Raw genomic sequence first — 25,212 nt, 5'->3', positions numbered from 1 at the left:
ACATGCTCCAAGGAAGAGATCAAATAAGTGAGATTACCTTGTTCAGTAAAAAAAACATCATTTTCTTACCATAGAAAGATGTGGCAACTGAAGACAACACTGTACTAGAAGTTCATTTGTACACTCTTGTAGTGGAAGAAGGTGAAAGCTGGTGAAAATCATCACCTCCTGAACCAATAAACAGCCAGGGAGAAGAAACAAACTGACAAGGTTTTCTGGAAGCTTGGAAGAGACTTAAGCCAAATTATTCCGAGGTGGAAGTGGAGTTAGGGCCACTCTGATGAAAAGTTGAAAAGTTTATTTTACAATAAATTTTTTGATAGTGGTAGTTTCTACCATGCTGAATCAGGAAGGAGAAATGGCATCAAAGAGGACAAGTTGGGAAGAGAAAAAGCAGCTAATCTGCACCAAATATAGGAATACCTGGTAGAGGCAGTGTGATTTTGAGGGGATCGAGGGATTGATCCTCAAACTATCAGAAAGAGTACACAATATCTAATGTTTATAAAAATCAATACCTTATTGTTTTGGAAAAAAAGGTGATTGACAGAATATTAATAGCTCTTCATTAAAAAACAAACAATAAGGCGTTGTGCTAGGTTCTGGCAAAACTAAAAAGGAGCTTGCATTGAAGGAATATAGTATCTACATAACTAAATATAATGTTTATGTAGTAAAAAGGAATTTGAAAAGGAAAAAAAGTGCTAAAACTTGGGAAGAACAAGATATACCTATTTCTTATATCTATAAACTCTTAGAGACACAGCATGGCTAGCCTTGGGGCCAGGAAAACCTGAGATATCAATACCTATTACCTCTGTGATCATGAATAAGTCCCTTATCCTCTCAGTGCTCTAGGCAATTTTGTAAATATAAGTTACAGAGGAGGTAGTACTCACATTGATGAGATCCTGTTCAGTTGAGGTACTGAAGAAATCTATAATTACTTCTTGTACCTAAGATGTACAGAAAACATTAAAGGAGAACATAAGCCAGTTGATTTTCCTTTTTAATTTTTAAGCCTGAAATCAAGTACAGTGTTTATATTCCTGAGTTCCAGAGTTGAGCGATCCAGATTTCCAAGGATTTAGGACATTTCTAGAAAGTGTCAGCCTCAAGAGAAAGTGAGATCATGCATGTCATCTCCCAAATTGGAGATGCAACAGTGAAACCCGAGCCCAAGCCCAAGGGAGAAGGATATTTGGAATTTGCCCATTACTGTTACTGTGAGTTATTTGAATAGAACAATAAAGAATCCTTTACCACACCAGCAGTAAAGTATTTATCTTTGTATTCCCCAATAGTTTTTTGCTTCTGGGTGAGTATAGTCCCTCAGTACAGCACCATAATATTTGATACCTTTTTAGGTCACCTAAAGATGGAACTCTCCATGGAGAAAAAGTGAGTTTCCCTTCTGGAAGAAGTTTGAATCCTAATACTTCTGCATGGTTGTATGGGTCTTTGGAATGAAAGTAAGATTCACTGGACTGTCTGGTGGTTGCCATCCTTTTACAAAGGGAAATCCAAACTACATTGTTGCTATGAATGTGAAGGACTGAGAGACCCTGGAAAAAAGTCATCAAAGAGGGAAGAGTATCTGGACCCAGACATTGTTCCTCAGAGGCTTCCATATCTGGGACACATGAACTTGAAATCTGTCTCTTTATGCCTGCCTTGGGGTTGAGAGTAGGTGACTTCCATGTATCTTGCCCAAAGATAGCCTCAGTGTCTTTCCCATTCCATCTCTCCCCTTTCATTCTCTTAATGTGTTCATTGTTCCTCTGAAAGGTAAAGGACAAAAGGAACCCCTATTAACCTCCCAGCAGATGGAGATGGCCCCTTCTGAATTCAAACCAACCAGTCCATCAAGCATAAGTGAAATCCATCCTCCAAGATGGGCCAAGGATTCTGACCGTAGACTTCATGGGACTGTAACTCATCAGAATGATTAGTTTTCCTTTATTCAGTTCCTCAAACACACAAATACATATACGTATATATGAACATACACATGTATGTATATTTGAACATAGGCGCATATGCATACACACACCTATCTGTCACTTAGGAGCCAGAAGATGCAGGAAATGTATAAATTTTGACTGGAGGTTGGAGGAGAGATAGGAAAGAAATGGTGAATAATGACTGGAAGTTGGATTTTTATATGACATTTTTGAAGACATTATTGAGGACAGCTTCTATTTGTATTAGAGCTTTGGCAGGAAACTGCTAGTCATACATCAGAAGCAACTGAGAAAGTAATGTCCTCTATTCTTTTTGTGATCCTCTCCTCCAAGAAGCACTGAGGTGGATGTAGACACTCTTCTAACATTGACTGAAGACTTATGGTCTTCTACAACGTGGTCTTTAGGTCTGGAAACATTCATCTCAGTTTCAGTGCTCAAATATTTATGATTAAGCAAAGAAACACATAGTAGAAGAACAGCAAGGACTCTGAAATCTAAATCTTAGGTTTGCTGCAGTGTAGGACATGCACTTTGTTTCCCATGTGCTTACAGATACATTGTACTTTCTCTCCACCCTTCCAGGGAGTGGCCCAAACAGTCCAGACATGATCTGTAGACAGGAAGAAAAGGCAGAGGGCAGGTCACTCCTTTTTAAAGATCCACTAAGTCAGAGACTTTTCCTTCTCAGATACCAGTAATGAGTTTGCTTCATCATTTAAGGTCCTTTAGCATGGAGAGACTATGTTCCAGGAATTCCTGTAAGTTTCCAAGGGAGCTCTGGTTCATACTCCCTATGATGATCTCATAGGCTCACTCTCATGCATGTTCTGTGGAGTGCAACCTCTACTACACAAAGAAGGGAGGTGAAAAGAATCAGTTAAATTATGAGTTATGTTATAGGTATAAAACTCTTCTTTTTTTCTGGGAGAAATCTGTACCTTGCACAGGCACAAGTAGTTTCTAATTCAAGGAATAATGATGAGGGTCCACTGGGTCACCCGAAAAAAGCTATCTGGTACATGTTATAAGAAAAAGAGATTAAGTTGAGATGATTATTGACATGTACTAAGGTAGCTAAATGTCAATCTGAAATGAACAGTCAGGCAGATATGTTGTCTGCCTTGGATGTGTATCTGGATTGTGACAGGTGGCCTCTGAGACTTGTTAAATCTAATGTCTGGTTATTCATGTAGGAACAAACAATACCACCAGAACTTAAGATGTAATAAGAGGGAAGAATAAATTCTGGTCAAGAAACTGAAGACAGTAGGAATGTGGCTGGTATTTTCAACATTGATACCAGTTGACACTGGTGGATTCTGAAGAGAAAGGTGGATGAATATGACGGGATTTAGGTTTCTTATCATAGCATTAAGAATTGGAAGGGACGACAATTGATGGTTCACTGCAGTGGTGGTGAAGGTGCCTTATTCCCAGTTGTGATTTGGCCAGTTGGGGAAGGGACTGCTCACCGAGAAAGTGAATGACTATGGTACCGACATGATCACCCTCACCAAACAGGTGTTGGAGGGCTCATGGAGCTTGGAGCTGCTGGTCAGGCAGCTTAAAACATGGTATTGCAGGAAGATACCATGTTGCACTCAAGATAGTTTAAGGAAAATGGCAGCTATAACAACTCATCTTCAGTATCATGTTGAGTTGTTTTAACATCTATAGGACCAGCTGAGGGATTTGCTAAAATGAAATGGCATCTTAAAGGCCCAAAAGCACATTTCTCAAAGCTGAAATGGAAATAGGGTTCACATCCCCATCTTTTGTTCTAGCTGTTCAATTAGAAGAGAATTGTGATGATGGCCTGCAGTTTCTCAAAAAACAGTATTTTCTCTCTCTTTGTAAAGGCATAATTTAAGCCAAGACACAAATTACATGGGTCAACTCAGAAGTACCATTTGATTCTATATAGACAAATCTGTTCCCATTCATTTGATTCTTCACTTACTCTGTTTTAGTTTTAATTAAAGCAGAATTAAAAGAAAAAAAGGAATTGGAAGGGACTTTGGAAATCATCTAGACAAACCTTCTCATTCTTAAATGAAGAAACTGAAACCCAGGGATAGAGTGACGTGCTCAAGGTCAGATAACCAGGATTCAAATCCAGGTTCTCTAATTCCAAATTCAGTGCTCTTTCCACTGTATTATTGTTGCTTCTCTAATTTCTAGTCTATTGATTAATCAATGACGAGTTTGTCAAGAGTGAGTGTACTTAATGGATAAAATACCTGGAGCTTTTCTTCTTTTTTAAGTAAACAAACAAAAAAGGTTTCCCTTTTATATTTTTATGTTTATTTATTTATTTTTAGTTTTCAACATTCATTTCCACAAATTTTGAGTTCCAAATTTTCTCCCCATCTCTCTCCCCCACTCCATAACGCCTTGCATTTTGATTCCCTTCCCTCAATATGCCCTCTCTTCTATCATACCCCTCCCTTCTCTTATCCCCATCTTCTCTCTTTTCTTCTAGGGCAACATAGATTTCTATCTTGGGGAATTACCTGTATTTCTTATTTCCCACTTGTACGCAAAAACAATTCATTCCTAAAACTTTGAGTTCCATCCTCTCTCCCTTCTTCCCTTCCCACCCATCCCCACTGAGAAGGCAAGTAATTCAATATAGGCTATATATGTGTAGTTTTTTAAAGAGACTTCCATAATAGTCATGTTGTGTAAGAGTAACTATATTCCCCTCCATCCTATACTGCTGCCCATTTATTCTATTCTCTCTTTTGAACTTGTCCCTCCCCAAAAGTGTTTACTTCTAATTACTCCCTCCTGCCATTTGCCCTCCCTTCTATCATTTCCCCCTCCACTTCACTCCACTTGTCCCCTTCTCCCTCACTTTCCTATAGTGCAAGGTAGATTTTCATACCAAATTGAGTGAGCATATTATTTCCTCTTTTAGACAAATGTGAAGAGAGTAAGCTTCACATTTTTCCTCTCACCTCCTCCCTTTTCTCTTCCATTGAAAAAGCTTTTTCTTGCCTCTTTCATGAGAGAATAATTTGCCCCATTCCATTTCTCCCTTTCTCCTCCCAATATATTCCTGTCTCACCCCTTAATTTTATTTTCTTAGTTTTTTTAGTTAGTTTAGTTTATTTTTTTAGTTTAGTTATTTTTTTAGTTAGTTATTTTTTTAGTTAGAATAAGAAGTTATCCCTTCTTATACAACTCACCCTGTGCTCTGTGTGTATGTGTGTGTGTGCGTGTGTGTGTGTATGTGTGTAATCCCTCCAACTACGCAAATATTCAGAAAAATCTCAAGAGTTACAAATATTATCTTTCCATGTAGGAATGTAAACAGTTCAACTTTAGAAAGTCCCTTATGATTTCTCATTCTTGTTTACCTTTTCATGCTTTTCTTGATTCTTGTGTTTGAAAGTCAAATTTTCTATTCAGTTCTGATCTTTTTATCAAGAATTCTTGAAAGTCTTCTATTTCATTGAATGAACATTTTTTTCCCCTGAAGTATTCTCAGTTTTACTAGGTAGGTGATTCTTGGTTTTAATCCTATTTCCTTTGACTTCTGGAATATCATATTCCATGCCCTTTGATCCCTTAATGTAGAAGCTGCTAGATCTTGTGCTATCCTGATTATATTTCCACAATACTCGAATTATTTCTTTCTAGCTGCTTGCAATGTTTTCTCCTTGACTGGGGAATTCTGGAATTTGGTTGCAATATTCCTTGGAGTTTCTCTTTTTGGATCTCTTTCAGGAGGTGATCAAGTGGATTCTTTCAATATTTATTTTTGCCCTCTGGTTCTAGAATATCAGAGCAGTTTTTCTTGATAATTTCATGAAAGATGATGTCTAGGCTTTTTTTTTGATCATGACTTTCATGTAATCCCATAATTTTTAAATTTTCTCTCCTGGATCTGTTTTCCAGTTCAGTTGTTTTTCCAATGAGATATTTCACATTATCTTCTATTTTTTCATTCCTTTGGTTTTGTTTTGTAATTTCTTGGTTTCTCATAAAGTCATTAGCTTCCATCTGCTCCATTTTCATTTTTAAAGAACTATTTTCTTCAGTGAGCTTTTGAACCTCCTTTTCCATTTGGCTAATTTTGCTTTTTAAAGCATTCTTCTCCTCATTGGCTCTTTGGACCTCTTTTGTCATTTGAGTTGTCCTATTTTTAAAGGTGTTGTTTTCTTCAGCATTGTTTTGGGGGGGGGTTTCCTTTAGTAAGCTGTTGACTCTCTTTTCATAATTTTCTTGCATCACTCTCATTTCTCTTCCCAATTTTTCCTCCACCTCTCTTACTCGATTTTCAACATCCTTTTTGAGCTGTTCCATGGGCTGAGACCATTGCATATTTATTTTGGAGGTTTTGGCTGCAGACGCCTCTGGGGGTACACAATGTTTTTCCTCATGTATTTAGCTACGAGTTGTACTAGATAATTTCTGAAATCTCATCCAATCCTGATAGTTCATGAATCCTTGTAAGTAAATATATTGCAGCTCCTATTTTAAGTAGTGGAGTTTGAATAAATAAAAACAGTCCTTTTGAGAGTGAGAAGTGTGCAGAAGAAAATACATTTAAAGCTACTGAAGGAAAGTTGATGTGGTCATCATCATGAGTTATTTTATCCTCCTTTCATGATGAATTTTGAATTTTGGAGTTAATTCTTGGTCTTCCATTAGATTTCAATAGATTTTGTTCTTCATCCCCATATTATCTGCCATTTATTTTGTTTGTTCACATGCTCAAAGATTGTTAATTTTAAAATCATTTTTACAGAAAACTCCAAAAAGATTTAAAGTCTTCAGATATGTGGATGTACCTTCCATTCCTTCCCCTGGACAGTCACATGGTTATCATATAAACGATGATGGCTCTGTATTAAAACAAAGTGCACCTTTTGTTGATAAAACGCTGGGTCCAGCATTCTACAAACCATTGTTTGTAAGTATTTTACAGAACATTTTAAATGTTTAGTCCAAAGATTACATATATATTTAATACTTAATGCAGGAAACTTAATTATGTATGAGTTAGTAAAGTAACCTTAGTGAATATTGAGAATTTAAATATTGATCTAACCTATACTTTTGGTTAAATTACTGAAACAGACATTTGTTATTGCTCATTTTTTCAGTTCTCTCTGACTCTGCATGACTCTATAGATCATAGCATGCTAGTTCTTTCTCTTTTCCATCATCTCCTGAAGTCTTTTCAATCTCATGTTTGTTGCTTCCATGATATCCTATTCTCTATCCATCCCATCCTCTGCCATAGTCCCCTTCTTCTTTTGCTTCAGTCTTTCCCAACATTAGGGTCTTTTCCAGTGAATCCTATCTTCTCATTATGTGGTCAAAGTATTTAAACTTTAGTTTCAATACTTGTCTTTCCAGTGAGTAGTCTAAATGAATTTCTTTAAATATTGACTGATTTACTCTCCTTCTTGTCCAACAGATTCTCAAAAGTCTTCTCCAGAACTACACTTTGAAAGCGTGATTCTATGGCACTCAGCTTTCCTTATAGTCCAACTATCACAGCCATACATTAGTACTGGAAAAACCATAGCTTTGATCATATGGACCTCTGTGAGCAAGGTGATTCTCTAATTTTTACTATGCTGGCAATATTTGCCATTGCTTTCTTTCCTAGGAGCAAGTAACATTTAATTTCATGACTGCAGGCACTGTCTGCAGTGATCTTTGAACCTAAAATCAGACATTACTTCCATTTCTTTTACCTCTCTTTGTCAGGAAGTGATGGGACCAGTTGCCAAGAACTTAGTTTTTTTCATGCTGAGCTTTAAGTCAGCTTTTACATTCTCCTCTTTCACTATCATCAAAAGGCTTCTTAATTCTTCTTTACTCCTGCCAGTAGAGTGGTATCATCTGCACATCTGAGATTATTGACATTTCTCCGTGCAACTTTAGTTCCAGGTTTGGATTTGTTCAGCCTGGGATTTCACATAATGTACTCTGCATATAAGTGAAATAAATAAGGTGACCATAAATAGCCTGTACATGGTCATATATACATATATACATATGTATATACATACATATATACACAACATATTTTGTTGTGATCTATACAGTCAAAGGCTTTAGTGTATTCAGTGAAGCAGAAATAGATGTTTTTTTCTGGAACTCCCTTGCTTTCTTCCTAATCCAATGAATATTGGCAATTTGGTCTCTAGTTCCTCTGCCTTCCTTAGGATTAGGGCATAAATTGATCTTTTCTAATCTAGTGACCACTGTTGAGTTTTCATATTTGCTGGCATACTGAGTGAGGCAGTTTAACAGCATCATCTTTTAGGATTTTAAATAGCTGAAGGCTATTTGACTAAGGACCATTTGACTTCATTCACTAGGATGTCTGACTCTCTAGATCAATAACCACACCATTGTGGTTATCAGTAATGTTAAGATCTTTCTTGCCTAGCTCTGTATATTCTTGCCACATCTTCTTAATTTCTTTTGCTTCTATTAAGTCCCTATCATTTTTCTCTTTTATTATGCCCAATCCACATGAAATGTTCCCTTGATATCTCAAATTTTATTGAAGAGGTCCCTTGTATTTCCCATTTTATTGTCTTCTATTTCTTTGCATTGCTCATTCTTGTATTTCCTATGCTATTGTCTTCTTTTAGTTCTTTGTACTGCTCATTTAAGAAAATTTATCTCTCCTTGATAATCTTTGGAATTCTGCTTTCATTTGGACCTATCTTTTCCTTTCTTCTTTCCCCTTTGTTTCCTTCTTTCCTTATCTATTTGTAAAGTCTCATCAGACAGTCATTTTTTTCTTACTCTTTAAAAAAAATTTTTTTTTGCTCCTGTCTCCTCTATAATATTGTTTTTCAGGCACTCTGTCTACCAGATATAATTCTTTAAATCTACTCATCACTTCTACTTCATATTTTTAAGGCATCTGTCTTAACCTAGAAGGAAGTAGGATGGGATAAGATTAAATAAGGAGGGAGGGAACTGACAGAAGGGAGGGCAGATTGGGGGAGGCAGTGAATAGAAACAAAACACTGATGAGGAGGGAAAGGATGAAAGAGAGAAGACAAACAGGAGGAAAAATCAAATGAAGGGAAATGCATAGTAATCATAACTGTGAATGTGAATGGAATGAGTTCTCTCATAAAATGGAAGTAGACAACAGAGCGGATGAAAAGCCAGAATCCTGTAATATGCTGTTTACAAGAAACACACTTGAAACAGAGACACAGACAGAATAAAGGTAAGGGGTTGGAACAGAATCTATTATGCTTCAGCTGAAGTAAAAAAAAAAAATCCTCAGAAATTAGAATTGGGCAGGTTGAAGCTAATGATTTCACAATGCATGAAGAAACAACAAGAAAAAGTCAAGAGAATGAAAAATAGAAGAAAATAAAATATCTCATTGGAGAAACAGCTGACCCAGAGAATAGATCAAAGAGAGATAATTTAAGAATTATTGGACTCCCTGACAGCTATCATCACATAAAGAGTCTAGACATCATATTTCAAGAAGTTATCAATGAAAACTACCCTGATATCTTAGATCCAGAGATCAAATAGAAATTGAAAGAATTAAAATTGAAAGAATTCATCAATCAGCTCCTGAGAGAGATCCCCAAATGAAAACTCCGAGGAATATTATTTCAGTGGTATCAGGTCAAAGTGAAAGTACTTCAAGCAGCCAGAAAGTAACAATTCAAATATTATGGAGCTACAGTTAGGATCATACAAGATGTAGCGGTTTCCACATTGCAGGATTAGAGGGCTTGCTATATTTTCCACAAGACAAAGAAACTAGAATTACAATTAAAATCCAGCAAAATTGAGTATAATCCTTCAAGGAAAAATGGATATTTAATGACATAGAGGACTTTAAAACATTTTTGATGAAAAGACCAGGCCTGAATAGAAAATTTGACATTCAAACACAAGATTCAAGAGTAGCAGAAGAAGGTAAACATGAAAGAGTAATCATAAGGGACTCAGTAAAGTTAAACTTCCTCTCTGGAAAGATGATACCTATAACTCCTAAGAAATTTATCATTATTATGAGAGTCAAAAAGGGTTTGCATAGATGAAGGTCATGAGTGTGAATTTATTATGTTGGAATGATCTCCAAAAAACCCCAAAGGGGTGAAAAAGAAGAATACACTTGGAGAAGGGAGAAGTAAAATGGGAAAACATTTTTCTCATAAAAGAGAAATGTAAGGAAGAGCTTTTATAGTGGAAGGGAAAATGAGTTATGGCAAGCAACACTTGAAACTTACTCATCAGAATTGGTTCAAAGAAGGAAGAATATGTGCATATATATATATATACACATACACATGTATATATATATACATATATAGCTATATAGATGTAACAAATATATACACACTAATAGTTTGTAGAAATGTAACTCATTTAATAGAGAAATAGGAAGGGAAGGGTATAGGAGTAATGGGGAGATGTTAAAAGGACACGTGGATTAAATGGAAACAGAATAGAGACAGGATAAAAAGAGAGAAAGAAACAATAGAAAATGAGATGGAAAAAATACACAGTAATCATAACTATAAATGAATAGGATGTGCTCATCCATAAAATCAAAGCAAATAACAGAAGTGATTGGAAACCAGAATCCAACAATATGTTGTTTACAAGAGATAAATTAAAATTTCAAATGTAAAGATCAACTAATTCCAATATTAAATTACTTGGAATAATAGGTAAAGAAGGGATCCTATCAGATTCCTTTATAAAACAAATATGATACTGATAACCTAAATTAGGAAGAGTAAAAACAGAAAAAGAAAATTATAGACCAATTTCATTAATGAATGCAAAAATTCTAAATAAAAATACTTTAAAAGATCAACAATCTATTACAAAGATTATACATTAAAATCAAGAGGGATTTATACCAGTAATTCAGGGGATGGTTTAACATAAGAAAAGCTATTAACGTAATTTATTATATCAATGATAAAAGTAAAAAAAGGATTATATCAATAGATGCAGAAAAAGCTTTTGATAAAGTTCAATACTCATTTTGATTACAAACACTTGAAAGTATTGGTGGAAATGTGTTTTTCCTTCAGTTGATAAAACATTTATTTAAAACCATGAGCAATTATTATTTGAATTATTGAAGCTTGGCAAATGAGAGACAGAGTAAAGAAGGAAGAAAATAGGAAGTGATATAAAATGATTTTGAGATACAGAATAGGGTAGAAAAAACAAATTCCATTCAAAATAGCTACCAAAACTATAAAATATTTGGAAGTGTATCTGCTAAGATTCACTTAGGGACTATATATAAATTGAACTATAAAAAACTTTGCAGAAATAAAGACAGAACTAAATACTTGAAGAAACATTAATTGTTCATGGTTAGGTTGAGCCAGTATAATAAAATTGACAATGCTATCTAAATTTGTGTTTAACATATTGTACCATTCAAACTCCCAAATAATATTTTATAGTGTTAGGAAAAAAGTAATGAAATTCACATAGAGGAACAAAATGTTAAGAATCTTAAGGGTAATAATAAAAAAAGTGGGAAGGAAGTCTTTCAGTAACAGATCTCAAAACTGCTTCAAAGAAAAAATCAATAAAATGAGTTGAGTCTAGTTTAAAAAAAGGGCCAACTTGGATTAGATGATGTTTACAATATATGTACAAAACAAACATAGTAGTACAGCATTCAGCAAACTCAAAAAACCTGGTTGCTGGAAGAAGGGCTCACTATTTGACATAAATTTCTGGGAAAGAAACTGCTGGAAGAACTTAGGTCAGGCCAGCATTTTGTAATGTACAAGATAAGTTCCAAATGGATACATGATCTACATATACACAAAGTGACATCATGAATTAGAGTACCAAGGCAGAAATTTCTTTCCAGTCTATGGAGAGAGGAAGAGTTGATGACTCAATAATAGAGATGATCATAAAAGATAAAACCGATAGTTTTGATTTAATAAAATTAAAATTTTTCTTCATAAATTTTATGTGCTAAAAATGAAAATGGAAACAAGTAACATGGAAAAATCTTTGAACACATTTCTCTGATAAAAGTCTCATATTCAAAATATGTAAAGAACTGATCTAAATTTGTAATATTAAAAGTCATTCTCCAGTGGATAAATGGTCAAAGGTATTAACAGGTAGGTTTCAAAGGAAGAAATTCGAGCTTTCCATACGCATATGAAAAAATGCTCAAGTCACTAATAATGAGAGAAATTTGAATTAAAACAAATTTGAGACTCTACCTTTTATGAGACTGCAAAGATGACAAAAGAGAAATATGACAAATGCTGGATGGGCTGTAGGAGCACAGGTATTGAATACTACTTTGGTTGAACTGTGAATTGATCTAGTCATTTTGGAAAGACAACTATGCCCAGAAAATTACATTGAGGAATGGCTATGCAAAATGTAATGGAATATTTTGTGCCATAAAATAGGATGAAATGGATAATTTCAGAGGAAACCGCAAAAATTTATATGAACTGATACAGAGTGAAGAGAGCGCAACTTATACAACATTATAGAGAAAAACAACTTTGAATGATTTTAGAACTCCAATCAATGCAATGATAAACCATGTGTTTGAAAGAATTAAGATGAAAGACAACTCACTTATTGACTGAGAGATGATGAACTGAAGAGAGAGACACATTTTCAGATGTAACCAATGTAGGAGTTTATTTTGTGAGACTTATGCAGCAGTCTATTAGAGGCTTTTATTCATTCATTCAATTATCTATTTATTGAAATTGCTCAAAGGGGAGGGTGAGAGAGACAGATTATTATTTTTTAAAAAAATATTCGTATATTATGCCACATTTTTTTCAATACAAATTTATTGCTGGCACTGGGGTTACTCTTAATTAAAACTCAGGTACTGAGTCACACTGCCAAAGAGGAATGATGAAAATCTATGCTATCACTGTGTTACTAAAAGATAAGTATTTCAGTGCATTGCTTCAATCAGCTAATTGTTATTGCTCTCATCAGTAATGGACAGGAAATATTGAATATTTTAAAAGTATTAAAAATAATGTGCCAGTTGAACATTATTTAAAGTGGACACCATTTATATTTTTTACAATTCTTGTATTGCTAAGATATAGGCTGTATAAAAAAATTAAAAAGAGATGTAGAGTAGGGGAGAAGAGGGAGTTCCCAGTGAATTGTCTTTATTGGTAAACTTGAAGGCAAAGTCTTCTACTGAAAAAGTGGGTGGAAGAGGCAGGATGTGAAACTTGAGAATATCTTACAGAGAATGTAATAGAGAATCAATTAGGGAATAATAAAAGGATTGCCTTGCCATAGTGAGAGCTCAGTTTGTAGTGACTCCTGTCAGGGGGCCTGCATAACTTTTTATTTTAGCATCATTCAGCAGCATGTGAATAGAGCAGAAGAGAAGGATGATGGGAAAAATCTATGGATGTAGGAGCCTCAGTTTAAATATTAGAATTCAGTCAATTCAGTTTAGCAAACATATTTTGAAAACCTTATATGTGCCAGACATTGTGCTAGATACTGAACTAAAATGTATCTGCTGACCATATATATGTGGTAGAAGCAGTCTTGGATCAGAGAATAAGTATAAGAGCATCTGATTCATTAGAATTTTCATTCAGTTTAATTTGTAAATAAGAATGCTGTACATTTATACATCTATTGTCTTATAAAGAATTTTTATTTAAAATTTTGAGCTTATTTTTTTGTTAGTTTTTATCAGCCTAGAGAAATATCTCAAATCTCTGTTTCACTGAATGATTTTAAAGCTTGGAATGCCATCATAGTTCTGACGCTGACATATTTACCAAAAATAACATTTAAAGAATTATGTATATGCTGCCACACTGAAAAGCAGTCCATTAGTTCCTGAATTAATGCATGCTAGGACTTTCAATTCTTCATCTGAAATCTGTTTCCAAGCCTAATTATCCATAATATGGGGAAAAAAAAGGTTCCACAGCACCTTCTTCATTCATTTTATTGTCAACAGGAGTAGCCATTAGTAATCCTTCAAATTATATTAATTGTTCACTTAAAATAATGCAACCCCTTGCTGAATTTGCTTTAATTAAATCACTTTATTTGCTAATGACTTACCAAGTTGAGAGTGACCTTGAAGTTGATATTGACAACATTTCTTGACATAAAGAGATTGGTGATTTAGAGTTATTAAGATTGCATCAATTCACTTTTCATTTTATGTTAGGATTTTTAAAAGGCCATAATGTTATTATAGATAGCATATTTTACTTTTGAAAAGTATGAGCTAGTGAGTTAAGAAGGAGTAAATTTATTTTATTTTCAATTCATCATGTTTTGAAATTGTTTAAAAAGAGAAATTATTTTGTGTATATGTACTGGGCTTGAAAATTATTAAGATGCCTAAAATCTTTAATTCACCATCAAGAGAGTAGACACATAATTTGGCTTCTTTCTCTCTTTGTAGCATGTGGAGACTTCTGGCACATTGACTCTTTGAACGTTTCCTATGGCTAAAAAAATTCTTTGTAGCCAGTTACTTTGATAAAGGTTTTATTTTAAAATTATATAAGGAACTGATTCAAATGTTTAATAATAAGAACCATTCTCCAGTTGATAAGTGCTCAAGTGATGTATACCAGAAGTTTTCTAGGGAAGAAATCAAAGATGTCTTTAGTCATAAAATCTTCCAAATCACCAATAATTAGAGAAATGCAAAAGTAAAAGTCACTATGAAGTTCTCCCTCACACCTATAAAACTGCCAAAGATGACAAAAGAGGAAAATGACAGATCTTGCAAAGTGGCAAAAGAAGTACTCTACTTTTGATGGAGCTGTGAATTGGTTCAGTCATTCTGAAAAGCGATGTGAAATTATACTCCCAAAGTACTAAGCTGATGCCCCAAAGAGATTAAGGAAATAGGAAAAGGGCCTATATGTTTAGAATATTTACAGCAGCCCTTTTTGTGAGGGCAAAAAAACTGGAAACCAAGGAGGTGCCCATCAATGAGAAAAATGCTAAATAACTAATAGTATATGAAAGTAATGAGATAGCTTCATGTTGTTAAGCGATTATTAAAGAGACAGTTTCAGAGAATCCTGGAAAGACTTGTGTGAATTGATACAGAATGAAGTCAATCTAACCTGGAGAAAACTTTATAACATTGCAAAACCAAACAATTTTGAAAGACTTTGAAAGAACAATGATCAACCATGATTCCAAAGGCTTGTTGATGAAGAATACTAGCTGTTTCCTGACAGATATGGTGGAAAAATATGCAGAATAAGACATGTATTTTTGGATCTGGTCAACATAGGAAGTTGTTTTGCTTGACTATGAATATTTATTATAGGGATTTTATTTTTTCTTTTCCTTTTGGTAGGAGAACTTGCGAGGTAGGAGAGACAGAAAAGGATAAGAGAGAGAAAAAATAAATGCTTGATACTTGAAAAAAATTGAACTAAAATGTTTCTTGAAGCAAGTTAAGCAAACAAAAAAGAAAGTTAGCAATTTCAAAATAGCTTGGTGATCAGCATTCACCCAAAACCAGAGCTCATAAGCCATTACCAATGTTTACTTTTATTAAACCAACCAGAATACGTATTAGTTCAAAGCAAAATATACTTAATGAAACAGCGAAGACAATTAAGTGACAAGGAAAGATCTCCTGAGTACATATGCAGTCAGAAAACAAATATTTATTAAGTGCTGACTGTGTGCTAGGTATTGGGAATATAAACCTCTAATTGAAATGTAAAATAATTTTGAATTTTAAAGAATTGATACTAATTCGTATTTCATATTTTAATTTTCTACTTATTTGGATGAAGGAAAGACTTTACCTATGTATGACTGAACAGTATTTTATTTTTTAGGATGCTTCTGATTCAACTTTGAAATACAAAGGAGTACATTTTGGCAACCAGTCAGGGAGACGAGATCTGCCAGTACTGGAAGGGCCTGGACCTGGGGACTATGACATACTTCAGTAAGTAAACTATAGCAATAATTTCAATTTAGCTCTATGTTATAGAATGCCAAAAATCTAGCTCTTTGGTTGTTCAGTTATGAAACAAATCATAGAAGTCAAATTATTTATGAAAAGGAAATAGAGCCCCTTTAAGAATAAAATGAGGGAATTTAAAAGATTAGAAGAACATTAGAAATGGGAATTTAAAAAATTTAAAATTATATTTGGTTGTGGAATGCATGAGATTGAGTGTTGTTAAGTTTGATATTCTGGGAAATCATAATATATTAAAGAAATTAAAAGAGTACTTGGACTTATGGATTGCTGAAAAGTTGCATAGAATCTTTACTATCCCTCCAGTCATTCTTTTACATTACATGTTAGAATAGGATAACATCATCTTTTAGAGGAATTCAACTTATTAGCTTCTCTTCTTTTGGCAGACAAACTTGTTCTAGCTTGCACAGTTTGTTAAAAGTCACAAGCATGAATAAGAATAAAGGTTAAAGAATAAAGAATAAGAGGTAACACTATTTGTATTATATCAGTTCTAACCTGGCCTATTAAAAAGAGATATTGACTTGAGGAAACAGGTAAGATGAAAACCATTGGCTCTGGTGATTGTATTTCTGAACCTTTTTTGCCAATTGAGTTAGCCTATTTTTAAAGGTGTTATTTTCTTCAGCATTTTCTGGGTCTTCTTTAGCAAGGTGTTGACCCACTTTTCATGATTTTCTTGCATCTCTCTCATTTCTCTTCCCAATTTTTCCTCCACCTCTCTTACTTGATTTTCAAAATCCTTTTTGAGCTCTTCCATGACCTGAGACCATTGAATATTTATTTTGGATTTTTGGGATACAGAAGCCTTGACTTTTATGTTTTTCCCTGATGGTAAGCATTGTTCTTCGTCATCTGAAAGGATTGGAGAAGATATCTGTTCACTGAGAAAGTAGCCTTCTATAGTCTTATTTTTTTCCCCTTCTTTGGGCATTTTCCCAACCTTGGGTCCTTTGTCAAGAGTAGGATATACTCTGGGGATCTGCAAGATCTCAGTTCCTCCAAGGTGGCACAATCAAGTGTGTACACTGATCTGGGAGAAGGAAGAGCCTTTTGTGCCCAGAATCTTAGCAGAGTTTCCTCTTCACAACCTCCTCACCTCCAGGTCCACCAGGCCAGCACTGGGGGCTGAGATTCAGATAAGCTGCAGGGGCAGGGCCGCTATTCAGTGTGAGATAAAGATCAGCTGCTCCAGGGTGTCTACACAGGATTGAGGTAAGAATCAGCTGCTCAGTGCCTCCAGGGGTTTTATGACCCAATAATGGATGCAGGCTGCTGTCACCCGCCTGATGCAGCTTCCCAGGCCTCAGCCTGAGGCCGGAGCTATGAGAAGGCCCTCCTCCCTTCTCGGCCAGCTGAAAAAACCCTATCACTGACCTTTGGTGCCTGTGGGTTGAGGGATCTGCGAACCGCTGCCACTGTGACTGGGGAGTCCACCCCCAAGGCCTGCTCTCATCCTCCTCCCAGAGCTGCTCTGCATGGCCAAGGCTAGGCTAGGCTCTGCTCTCTGTCTGGTGTGACAGATGTTTCCCATTGGCCTTTCAGGTCACCCTAGGCTGGAAATCTCCACTACTCTGTTGTTCTGTGGCTTCTGCTGCTCTAGAATTTGTTGAGAGTCTTTCTTTACAAGTATTTTATGGGCTGTGGGGGAAGAGCTAGCATATGTGTCTCTTGCTACTCCGCCATCTTGGCTCCACCTTGGTGATTGTATTTCTTAGAAGAATTGTACTGATATAAAGTAGTTACAGAAACAAGATGAAGAGTCCAAGTAACCATCTCAGTAAGCAGAGAGTTAACTCCATTTTCTTGGGGAGAGTGGAGAAACAGGGGAACAAGCATTTATTCAGTGGCTACATGTGCCAGGTGCTCTAAGTGCTTTACACGTATCTCATTTGAGCCTAACTACAACTCTGGGAGGTAGGTGCTATTATAATCCCCATTTTGCCATTTAGGAAACTGAGGCAAACAGGGGTTAGGTGACTTGCCTCTAAATGTCTGAGGCTGGAATTGAATTTAGGTCTTCCTGACTCCAAAGCTGTACTCTATCCACTATGCTGTTTAGTTGAAGACATGGAAGTTAAGAGCAGCAGAGATTTAGCATATAAGTTAATTTGTGAAGCATTGCAAAGAAGGATGGACAATTATAAGTTGGCAAGCAGCTCTGAAGCCACAGACCTGTGTTCCAGCCCTGCCTCTGATACTGTTTGACCCTGGGCAAGTCATCTAATCACTTAGAGCTTTAGGGATTTCTAAGATTATAATGTCCAATTCTTAACTATCACAAAAAGACTGCTATAAATATTTTGGAGTATATGGAGATTTTTTTTTTTATAGATGGCTTTCTTCTGGTATAAATCCAGCAATGAAGTCTCTGGTCTAAAGGATATGGACATTTTAGTCATTTTATATGCATGGTTCCAAATTGTTTTCCAAAATGGTTGTACCATTTCATAGTTTCACTAATGATGTTACCATTTTTTGTCATTTTTGCCAATTTATAGGGTGTGAGGTGAAATTTGAGGGTTGTTTTGATTTACATTTCTCTTATTTTTAGTGATCTAGAGTATTTCTTCATGTGGTTGTATAACAGTAAGCACCCTAACATACAAAAAGAGTGCTGCTATCACAAGTTCTTAGATCTGCATTCATAAAAGGAAAGCAATTTTCAAAGGGTTAACAATCACTTTAACCAAGCACATGTATCATTCACCTAGTTTGGGGGAATCAGCACCCTGAATCTCAAAGAAAATACAGAGAAATCAAAGATGAACAGACATGGTTTCCTCTGCCTGAATTCAACAGACAGATTCAACTGTCTGACCATAGTTACCAGAGAGGGAAACATTGACATCTGGGTTTTGAAAGCCAGGGGGCTCCCTTAGTGGCTTCCCAGAGTCCTCATCTGGCTAAACAAACAGTCAATAGGCCCCAAAGTAAAACCTCACCTCAGAGTATTTATACCTTTTTTAGAGGCAGAAGGCATTACAACCCTGGAGAAGCACTGCCTCATTAACAAAAGGCTTGGGCCTTCCCACAGATCTTCCCTAATCAAACTCCCTTTAATGGGTAGGCCCATTAATGAGTGGGGAAGATCTTTAATCACATTAAAATAATTAACAATACAAATACATATATACTGTTTCTAGTTAAAGAAACTCTTGTTTCTGTACTTTACTCCTAGTAAAGACTCTTGCTTAAAAAAGGCAAGATTCCATCAGAGGCACTTGATTATACTAAAACAAAAACAACAAAAGTTCCTATTTTTCTTGCCTTCACAGGTTGTGCATACTTTGCAATTCTTTTGAGAACTGTTTACTCATGTTTCTTGATCTTTTCTTTATGGAGAATAGTTGTTTGTCTTCTATATATATATTGTTCATATATTTTAAATACCAAATCCTTATCAGGGAAATTTGATACACAGATTTTTGTATCTCCTTTAGCAAGCTGTTGACTCGTTTTTATGATTTTCTTACATCATTCTCATTTCCCAGTTTTTCCTCTATCTCTCTTACTTGATTTTCAAAATGCTTTCAAATCTCCCTTCTTCAAAATCTTCTGCAGTCTGAGTTTAAATAATATTTTTCTTGGAGGTTTTGGATGGAGGAACTTTGAGTTTGTTTTCTTCTTCTGTGTTTTCCTTGTTACTATAGTAACTTTCTATAGTCAGAGTTTTTTTTTCTGTTGTTTGCTTCATTTCCAGACTTTTACTTGACTTTTAGCTTTTAAAGTGGGGCTCTGCATCCAGGGTGGAGGGTACAGTCTCCCAAGTTTCAAGGTTTTTGTGCAGCTGTTTTCTGAGACACTTCTAGGGACCTGTAAGTTTTCAGTTCTTACAAGGTGGTATGATCTAAGGAGAGATGGTTGCTATTCTCCTGGCCTGTGCTCTGGTCTGTGAGTGACCACAGTTCTTCCCTGGAACTGTGAGGAAAGTCCCTCCTCCACTGCTGCCATGGCTCTTGTGCTACTGCTTCTCTTTACCCTGGAACTGCTGACCAGGACTGGGATCCAAGTATGACAGAGCTACAGAGTCCTTACTCAGTGCTAGCAAAGAGACCTCTTTAATCTCCTTCTGACCAGTTGTTCAACCCCCTTACTGGCTGAGAGTTCCAGAAGCAGGTGCTGCTGCTGCTGCAGCTGCTTATTGAGGCACTCACTAGACAGGCTTCTGGTTTACTGGCACTGGGTCTACTGGCACAGCCTGTGCCAGCCTGTGCTCCACTCACACCTAGGTGTGACAGAACTTTTTTGCTGACTTTCTAAGTTGTCTTTGGCATCTGTGGGCTGAGGGGTTTGGAAACCACCACTATTGCAAGTTATTCTGTTGCCCTGAGATCTACTCTGGGTTTGCTGGGACCTGGGCTACTCTGGCACAACCTGTGCTGAACTGTACTCCTCTCTCATTCTGGTGAAACAAGCCTTTCCTGACATCTTCCAAGTCGTCTTGGGCTGGAAATTTTATCCTCTCTTGTCTTTTTGTGGGTTTTGCTGTTTTAGAATTTGTTTAGCATCATTTTAAAAAGATATCTGGAGGGGATTGGGGGGAGCTCAGCTGATTCCCTTCCTTTACTCAGTCTCAAAATAACTTTTCTTAATGTTGTCTTGATAAAGTAAGCTGGGCTGATGGATAGTTTGAGTTCTGTGTATGTAGGGCCTTGAAATATTAAAGGAGAAAAAGCTTGAGAGGAAGGCTTTTGGATGCTCTCAGAAAAACCGTGAAAGACTTACATGAACCGATAAAAAGTGTAATGAGCAGAACCAGGAGAACATTGTATATAGGAACAGCAATATTGTATGATGATCAACTGTGAATGACTTAGCTCTTCTCAGTAACACAATGATCAAAGGCAATTCTGAAGGATTTATGATTAAAAATGAATTAATATCTTTTAATGTTTTAGCTATGTTTGGGGGACATGACATAATGATATGTTAAAATTTAGCTTTAACAAACTGTTTAGTAATGAGATTCTTTTTTGTTTTAGTCATGGCAAGACAAATGTTTACTTTTATGGGCAAAGTTTGCATTAAAATGTTAATAGTTGACATTTTTTGGTTTTGCATTCTCACCTAAATTTGTCAGTCAAAATATTTTTTTTCAGACAAGAGTTTTTATGTCATTATAGTAAAGTGACTAGATTATGGTTCATTGAACATTTCTGGATCAGTTGAAACTTGGGATAGGAAAAGGAAGATCCTGAGAAAGTGAGAGAGTTAGTGGAAAGGCCTTGAAGTATGAACATTAGCTACAATAGTTTCTATATTTAAGATCTGGTATTTCTATATTTAGATCTGGTAGATGGAGTGCCTAAAGAACCATGGACAGAGGTTTACAACATTGTATAGCAGGTAGCAACCACAACAATACCACAAAAAAAATTCCAAAGAAAAAAAGAGGAAGAAAACAAAGAGGGAAAACAAAAGGTAAAGGAAAATGGAAAGGTTATACCCAAATGAATGCATATTCCAGAAAACAGCAAGGAAAGAAACTAAAGTTCTCTTAAATGAGCAATGCAAAGAAACAGAAGAAAACAATAGAATGGGAAAAATGAGATCTCTTCAGGAAAATTTGGAATAACAGGGAAAAGTTTCATGAAAATACGGGTATGATAAAAGATAAAAATGTAGAAATCTTAACAGAAACAGCACAGATTAAGAAGAGGTGACAAGAATATACAGAACCACACAAGGATGACCTTAATATCACTTATACCCTTAATGGTGTGGTTATTATCTAGAACCAGACATCCTAGAGAATGCCTAGGAAGCATTGCTAACAATAAGGCTAGTGGAGGTGATAGAATTCCAGCTGATCCATTTAAAAACCCTAAAAGAAGATGCTGTTAAAAATGCTACACTTGATATGCCAGCAAATTTGTAAAATTTACCACTACTGTGGCCACTAGATTGGAAAAGATCAGTTTGTATCCCAGTCCTAAAGAAGGGTAATGCCAAGGAGCATTTAAATTGCCAAACAATTGCATTTATTTCAGCAAGGTTATGCTTAAGATTCTGTAAGCTGGGCTTCAGCATAATGTGAACTGAAAATTACCAGAAGTGCAGACTGGTTTTCAGAGAGGCAGGGGAAATAGAGACCAAATTGTCAACATTCATGGGATTATGGAAAAAGCAAGGGAGTTCCAAATAAATTATCTAGTTCTGCTTCATTGACTGCACTAAAGCCTTTGACTGTGTGGATCACAACAAAATGAGGCAAGTCCTCAAAGACATAGGAGTGCCAGATCAGCTTACTTGTTCCCCCTGAAACCTGTGTGTAGGCCAAGAAGCAACAGTTAGTTTTCAACATGGAATACCTGGAGTACAACAAGGTCATATATGGTCACCTTATTTATTTAATTTATATATAGAAATGCCAGGCTGGGTAAATCCAAAACCAGAATAAAGGTTGCTTGGAGAAATATCAATAATCTCAAATATGTTGATGATACCACTTCTAGGACAGAAAGTGAAGAGGAATTAAGAAGTCTATTGATCCGGGTGAAAGAGGAGTGTATAAAACCTGGCTTGAAGCTTAATGTCCAAAAAAAACTAAGTTCTTGGCAGGTGGTCCTGTCTCTTTTTGTCAAATAGAGAGAGAAGAAATGGAAGGTCATGAAGTGACAGACATAACTGAGTGATTGAATAACAGCCACAAACATGTCCATCCTTATTTCCTCTACCTGCATTGTGCTCTTAATTCTGATTAGGATCTTTTTGACTTATCTATCCATCCCTCTGCCTTCTCAGTATCACTCTGGGAATTGGATTTGCATTTATCCTGACACTTGAAAATATTCTTTTTACTTTCAGTTCCAAATTCTTTCCTTTCCTCAACCTTCTCTCCCACCCATTGAGAAAGCAGAAATACAATAACCATTATACATATAAGGTTGTGCTAAATATATTTTCATATTAGGCATGTTATGAAAAAAAGCAAGGAAAAAATTGTTTTAGTCTCTTCTCTGAGTCCATCAGTTCTCTTACAGCATTTTTTTTTTTATCATGAATCCTTTGGAGGTGACCTAGATCATTGCAATGATCAGAGTCCTTGAGTCAGAGTTGATCATTGTTACAATATTGCTGTATCTATGTACAGAGTTCTCCTGGTTCTACTCACTTCATTTTGCATCAGTTCATAAATGTTTCACCAGGTTTTTCTGAAACCTCTCCCTTCATCGTTTCTTACAGCACAATCACAATTGTATACCGCAACTTGTTCAGCCATTCCCAAAGTGGAGTATCCCCATACTTTCCATTGCTTCTTACGTGCTCTTCCAGTTGGTTCTGCTCTCCTGCTGTGGTCTGTGTCATCTTTCACCTCCCTACGTTTTGGTTCTTCTTGTCTCAGTAATTGAGGCTAGAAAACACAATTCAGGATCAGACCTGATATTTGGCACTATGTGGAACGGAAGGGAGAAATCTCACACTCTCAGAGAAAATAGGCTTTATGTTGCCTTAAGAACTAAGTGTCTATTTGTAGGAAATAAAGGGAAAACCAGTTAGCATTTATTGTTGAGTGTAGTATTAAAGATCTGTTGGAATAATATCAACACAGAATAGAGAATTATAACACTAAATTTTTACAGTTAGACTTTTATCACTTTTCCTGTTTTCTGTTTACAACTTGCCTTGTTTTCAGTGGCAGTGTGTTGTGACTGTTAGGTCAGATCATTTATCCTCTGTGGGCCTCAGTTTCCTTCTACAAAATTAGAGGGTTGAACTAGGTGACCTTTGAGGGCCCTTCTAACTCTCAGTCTTTGATCCTATGAATGTAGTATAGTCTTTGAAAGTCCTAGGGCTTGAAGAATGATTACAGGATGGCAAGGAAGAGTTTTATTCCTAATATATAGTCTCTTGATTGTAAGTCCTGTTAGTTAAACAATTCCCATCTGTTATATTTATTAGAATAGATCATTTATAAGTGTGGTTTGAAAAGCTAATGGAAATAGGACAGTCTTTTGTTTTTGTATTATTTCTAAGTGTTTCTCAAATCTTCTCTTTTTCCTTTTCAAATTTAAATTTTATGAAGGTTGTTATGCCACATAGCTTTAGCAATGATTGAAATGCTATGAGTCTAGAAGACCTGATGCAGGACTAAATCTAGTAATTTTAGGAATCTGGGACAGTAGGTAAATCATTAGTCTCTTTGGTAAAACGAAAACAAAGCAAAAGAAATGTCTGCTTGCTTTAGACCTTAGTGGCTAGCTTTAGAGTTTTAAATCTGAGGTGTTATAAAATCTTAGTGCAGTTTTAAGCTACAGAAAGAAAAGTAAAATAAATAGGTTCTATTTCTCATAGGCTTTTAATTTCATACAGGATATAAAATTTCTTCTAGTGGCCCAATGATTCCTTTCCTTTCCTTTTCTTTTTAGAGTAATCATTAGAGTACTTCAAGAACCTGCACGTTGTTGTCTTCCTGTTTTTTTTCCAGGTGATACTTCTTTTAAAGCATTTACAATATAGACTACAAATGACTTTTTTTTTAACATTAACCAAGACACAAATAATAACTATGGATGCTAACTTCATAAGCCCTTGACCTAGTTGTCTCTACACTATTACTAAGAATTAATGGACTCTAACTTGTTGTTGGTCTAAAGTCCTAAGCCTAATAGCTTAATTTTAGACTTAACTTCGGATGTTCTCCTATCAACAACCTATAATTTAATAGATCTGGCATTAAGCTTATAAACCTTTTGACTATAGGAAATTGCCACTAAGAATAGGGACATTGCAGGGAAATAATATCTCCCCAACTTCGTATCAGTTCCAGGCAGATGTAGATTGTCAACTTACATTCAGTGAGGCTTAAAGTCTGCCAGGTGTCAGTGGGGAAATTGAGTCAGGAGAATCCTACCTCAGCCCAAGTTGAACAGCCACTCTCCCACCCTTCCTATGAGATCACCTTTTTCAGTTCATACCAGCATCTCACAGGCTTAGTGGCATCATGGATTGGAGGCTCAGACTGCCTTTCTTGCTATCCATACCTGGAGTTAGACTCAGAAGAACAGTCACTTAATAGTCCCATAGAATCTTAAAATAGCAAGTTCCGATAACCAGGTTTTAAATATGACTATAATTTCACATTGGCTAAGGAACATCTTTTGAGGCAAGTCTTAAGCGGCTTATATACCTTTCTATACATGGTTTAGTTCCTGCTTCAATAACAATCATAAAATCAAATTTACCATTAAAACCTTAACTTTTCCATCAATGACAAATTTTACCTGGTTACCTACCTCTAGGAAACTT

General features: G+C 35.7%; 1 protein-coding gene across 2 annotated transcripts in view; it reads left to right on the top strand.

Annotated features, from left to right (window-relative positions):
* Window positions 1-25,212, top strand: part of STPG2 (sperm tail PG-rich repeat containing 2) — a 579,741-nt gene that overhangs the window by 14,437 nt on the left and 540,092 nt on the right. For both annotated transcript variants that reach the window (XM_072624685.1, XM_072624686.1), the window contains exons 4-5: window positions 6,724-6,888; window positions 15,809-15,921. In XM_072624685.1, coding sequence (XP_072480786.1) covers window positions 6,724-6,888; window positions 15,809-15,921 — 278 coding nt within the window. The remainder of the gene's footprint in view (window positions 1-6,723; window positions 6,889-15,808; window positions 15,922-25,212) is intronic.

The sequence above is a fragment of the Notamacropus eugenii genome, chromosome 7, assembly GCF_028372415.1.
Source record: "Notamacropus eugenii isolate mMacEug1 chromosome 7, mMacEug1.pri_v2, whole genome shotgun sequence".
In the NCBI taxonomy this organism is placed as follows: Eukaryota; Metazoa; Chordata; class Mammalia; order Diprotodontia; family Macropodidae; genus Notamacropus; species Notamacropus eugenii.
The sequence above is the reverse complement of the archived record's forward strand: the minus strand, read 5'-3'. Positions and strand labels throughout refer to the sequence as shown.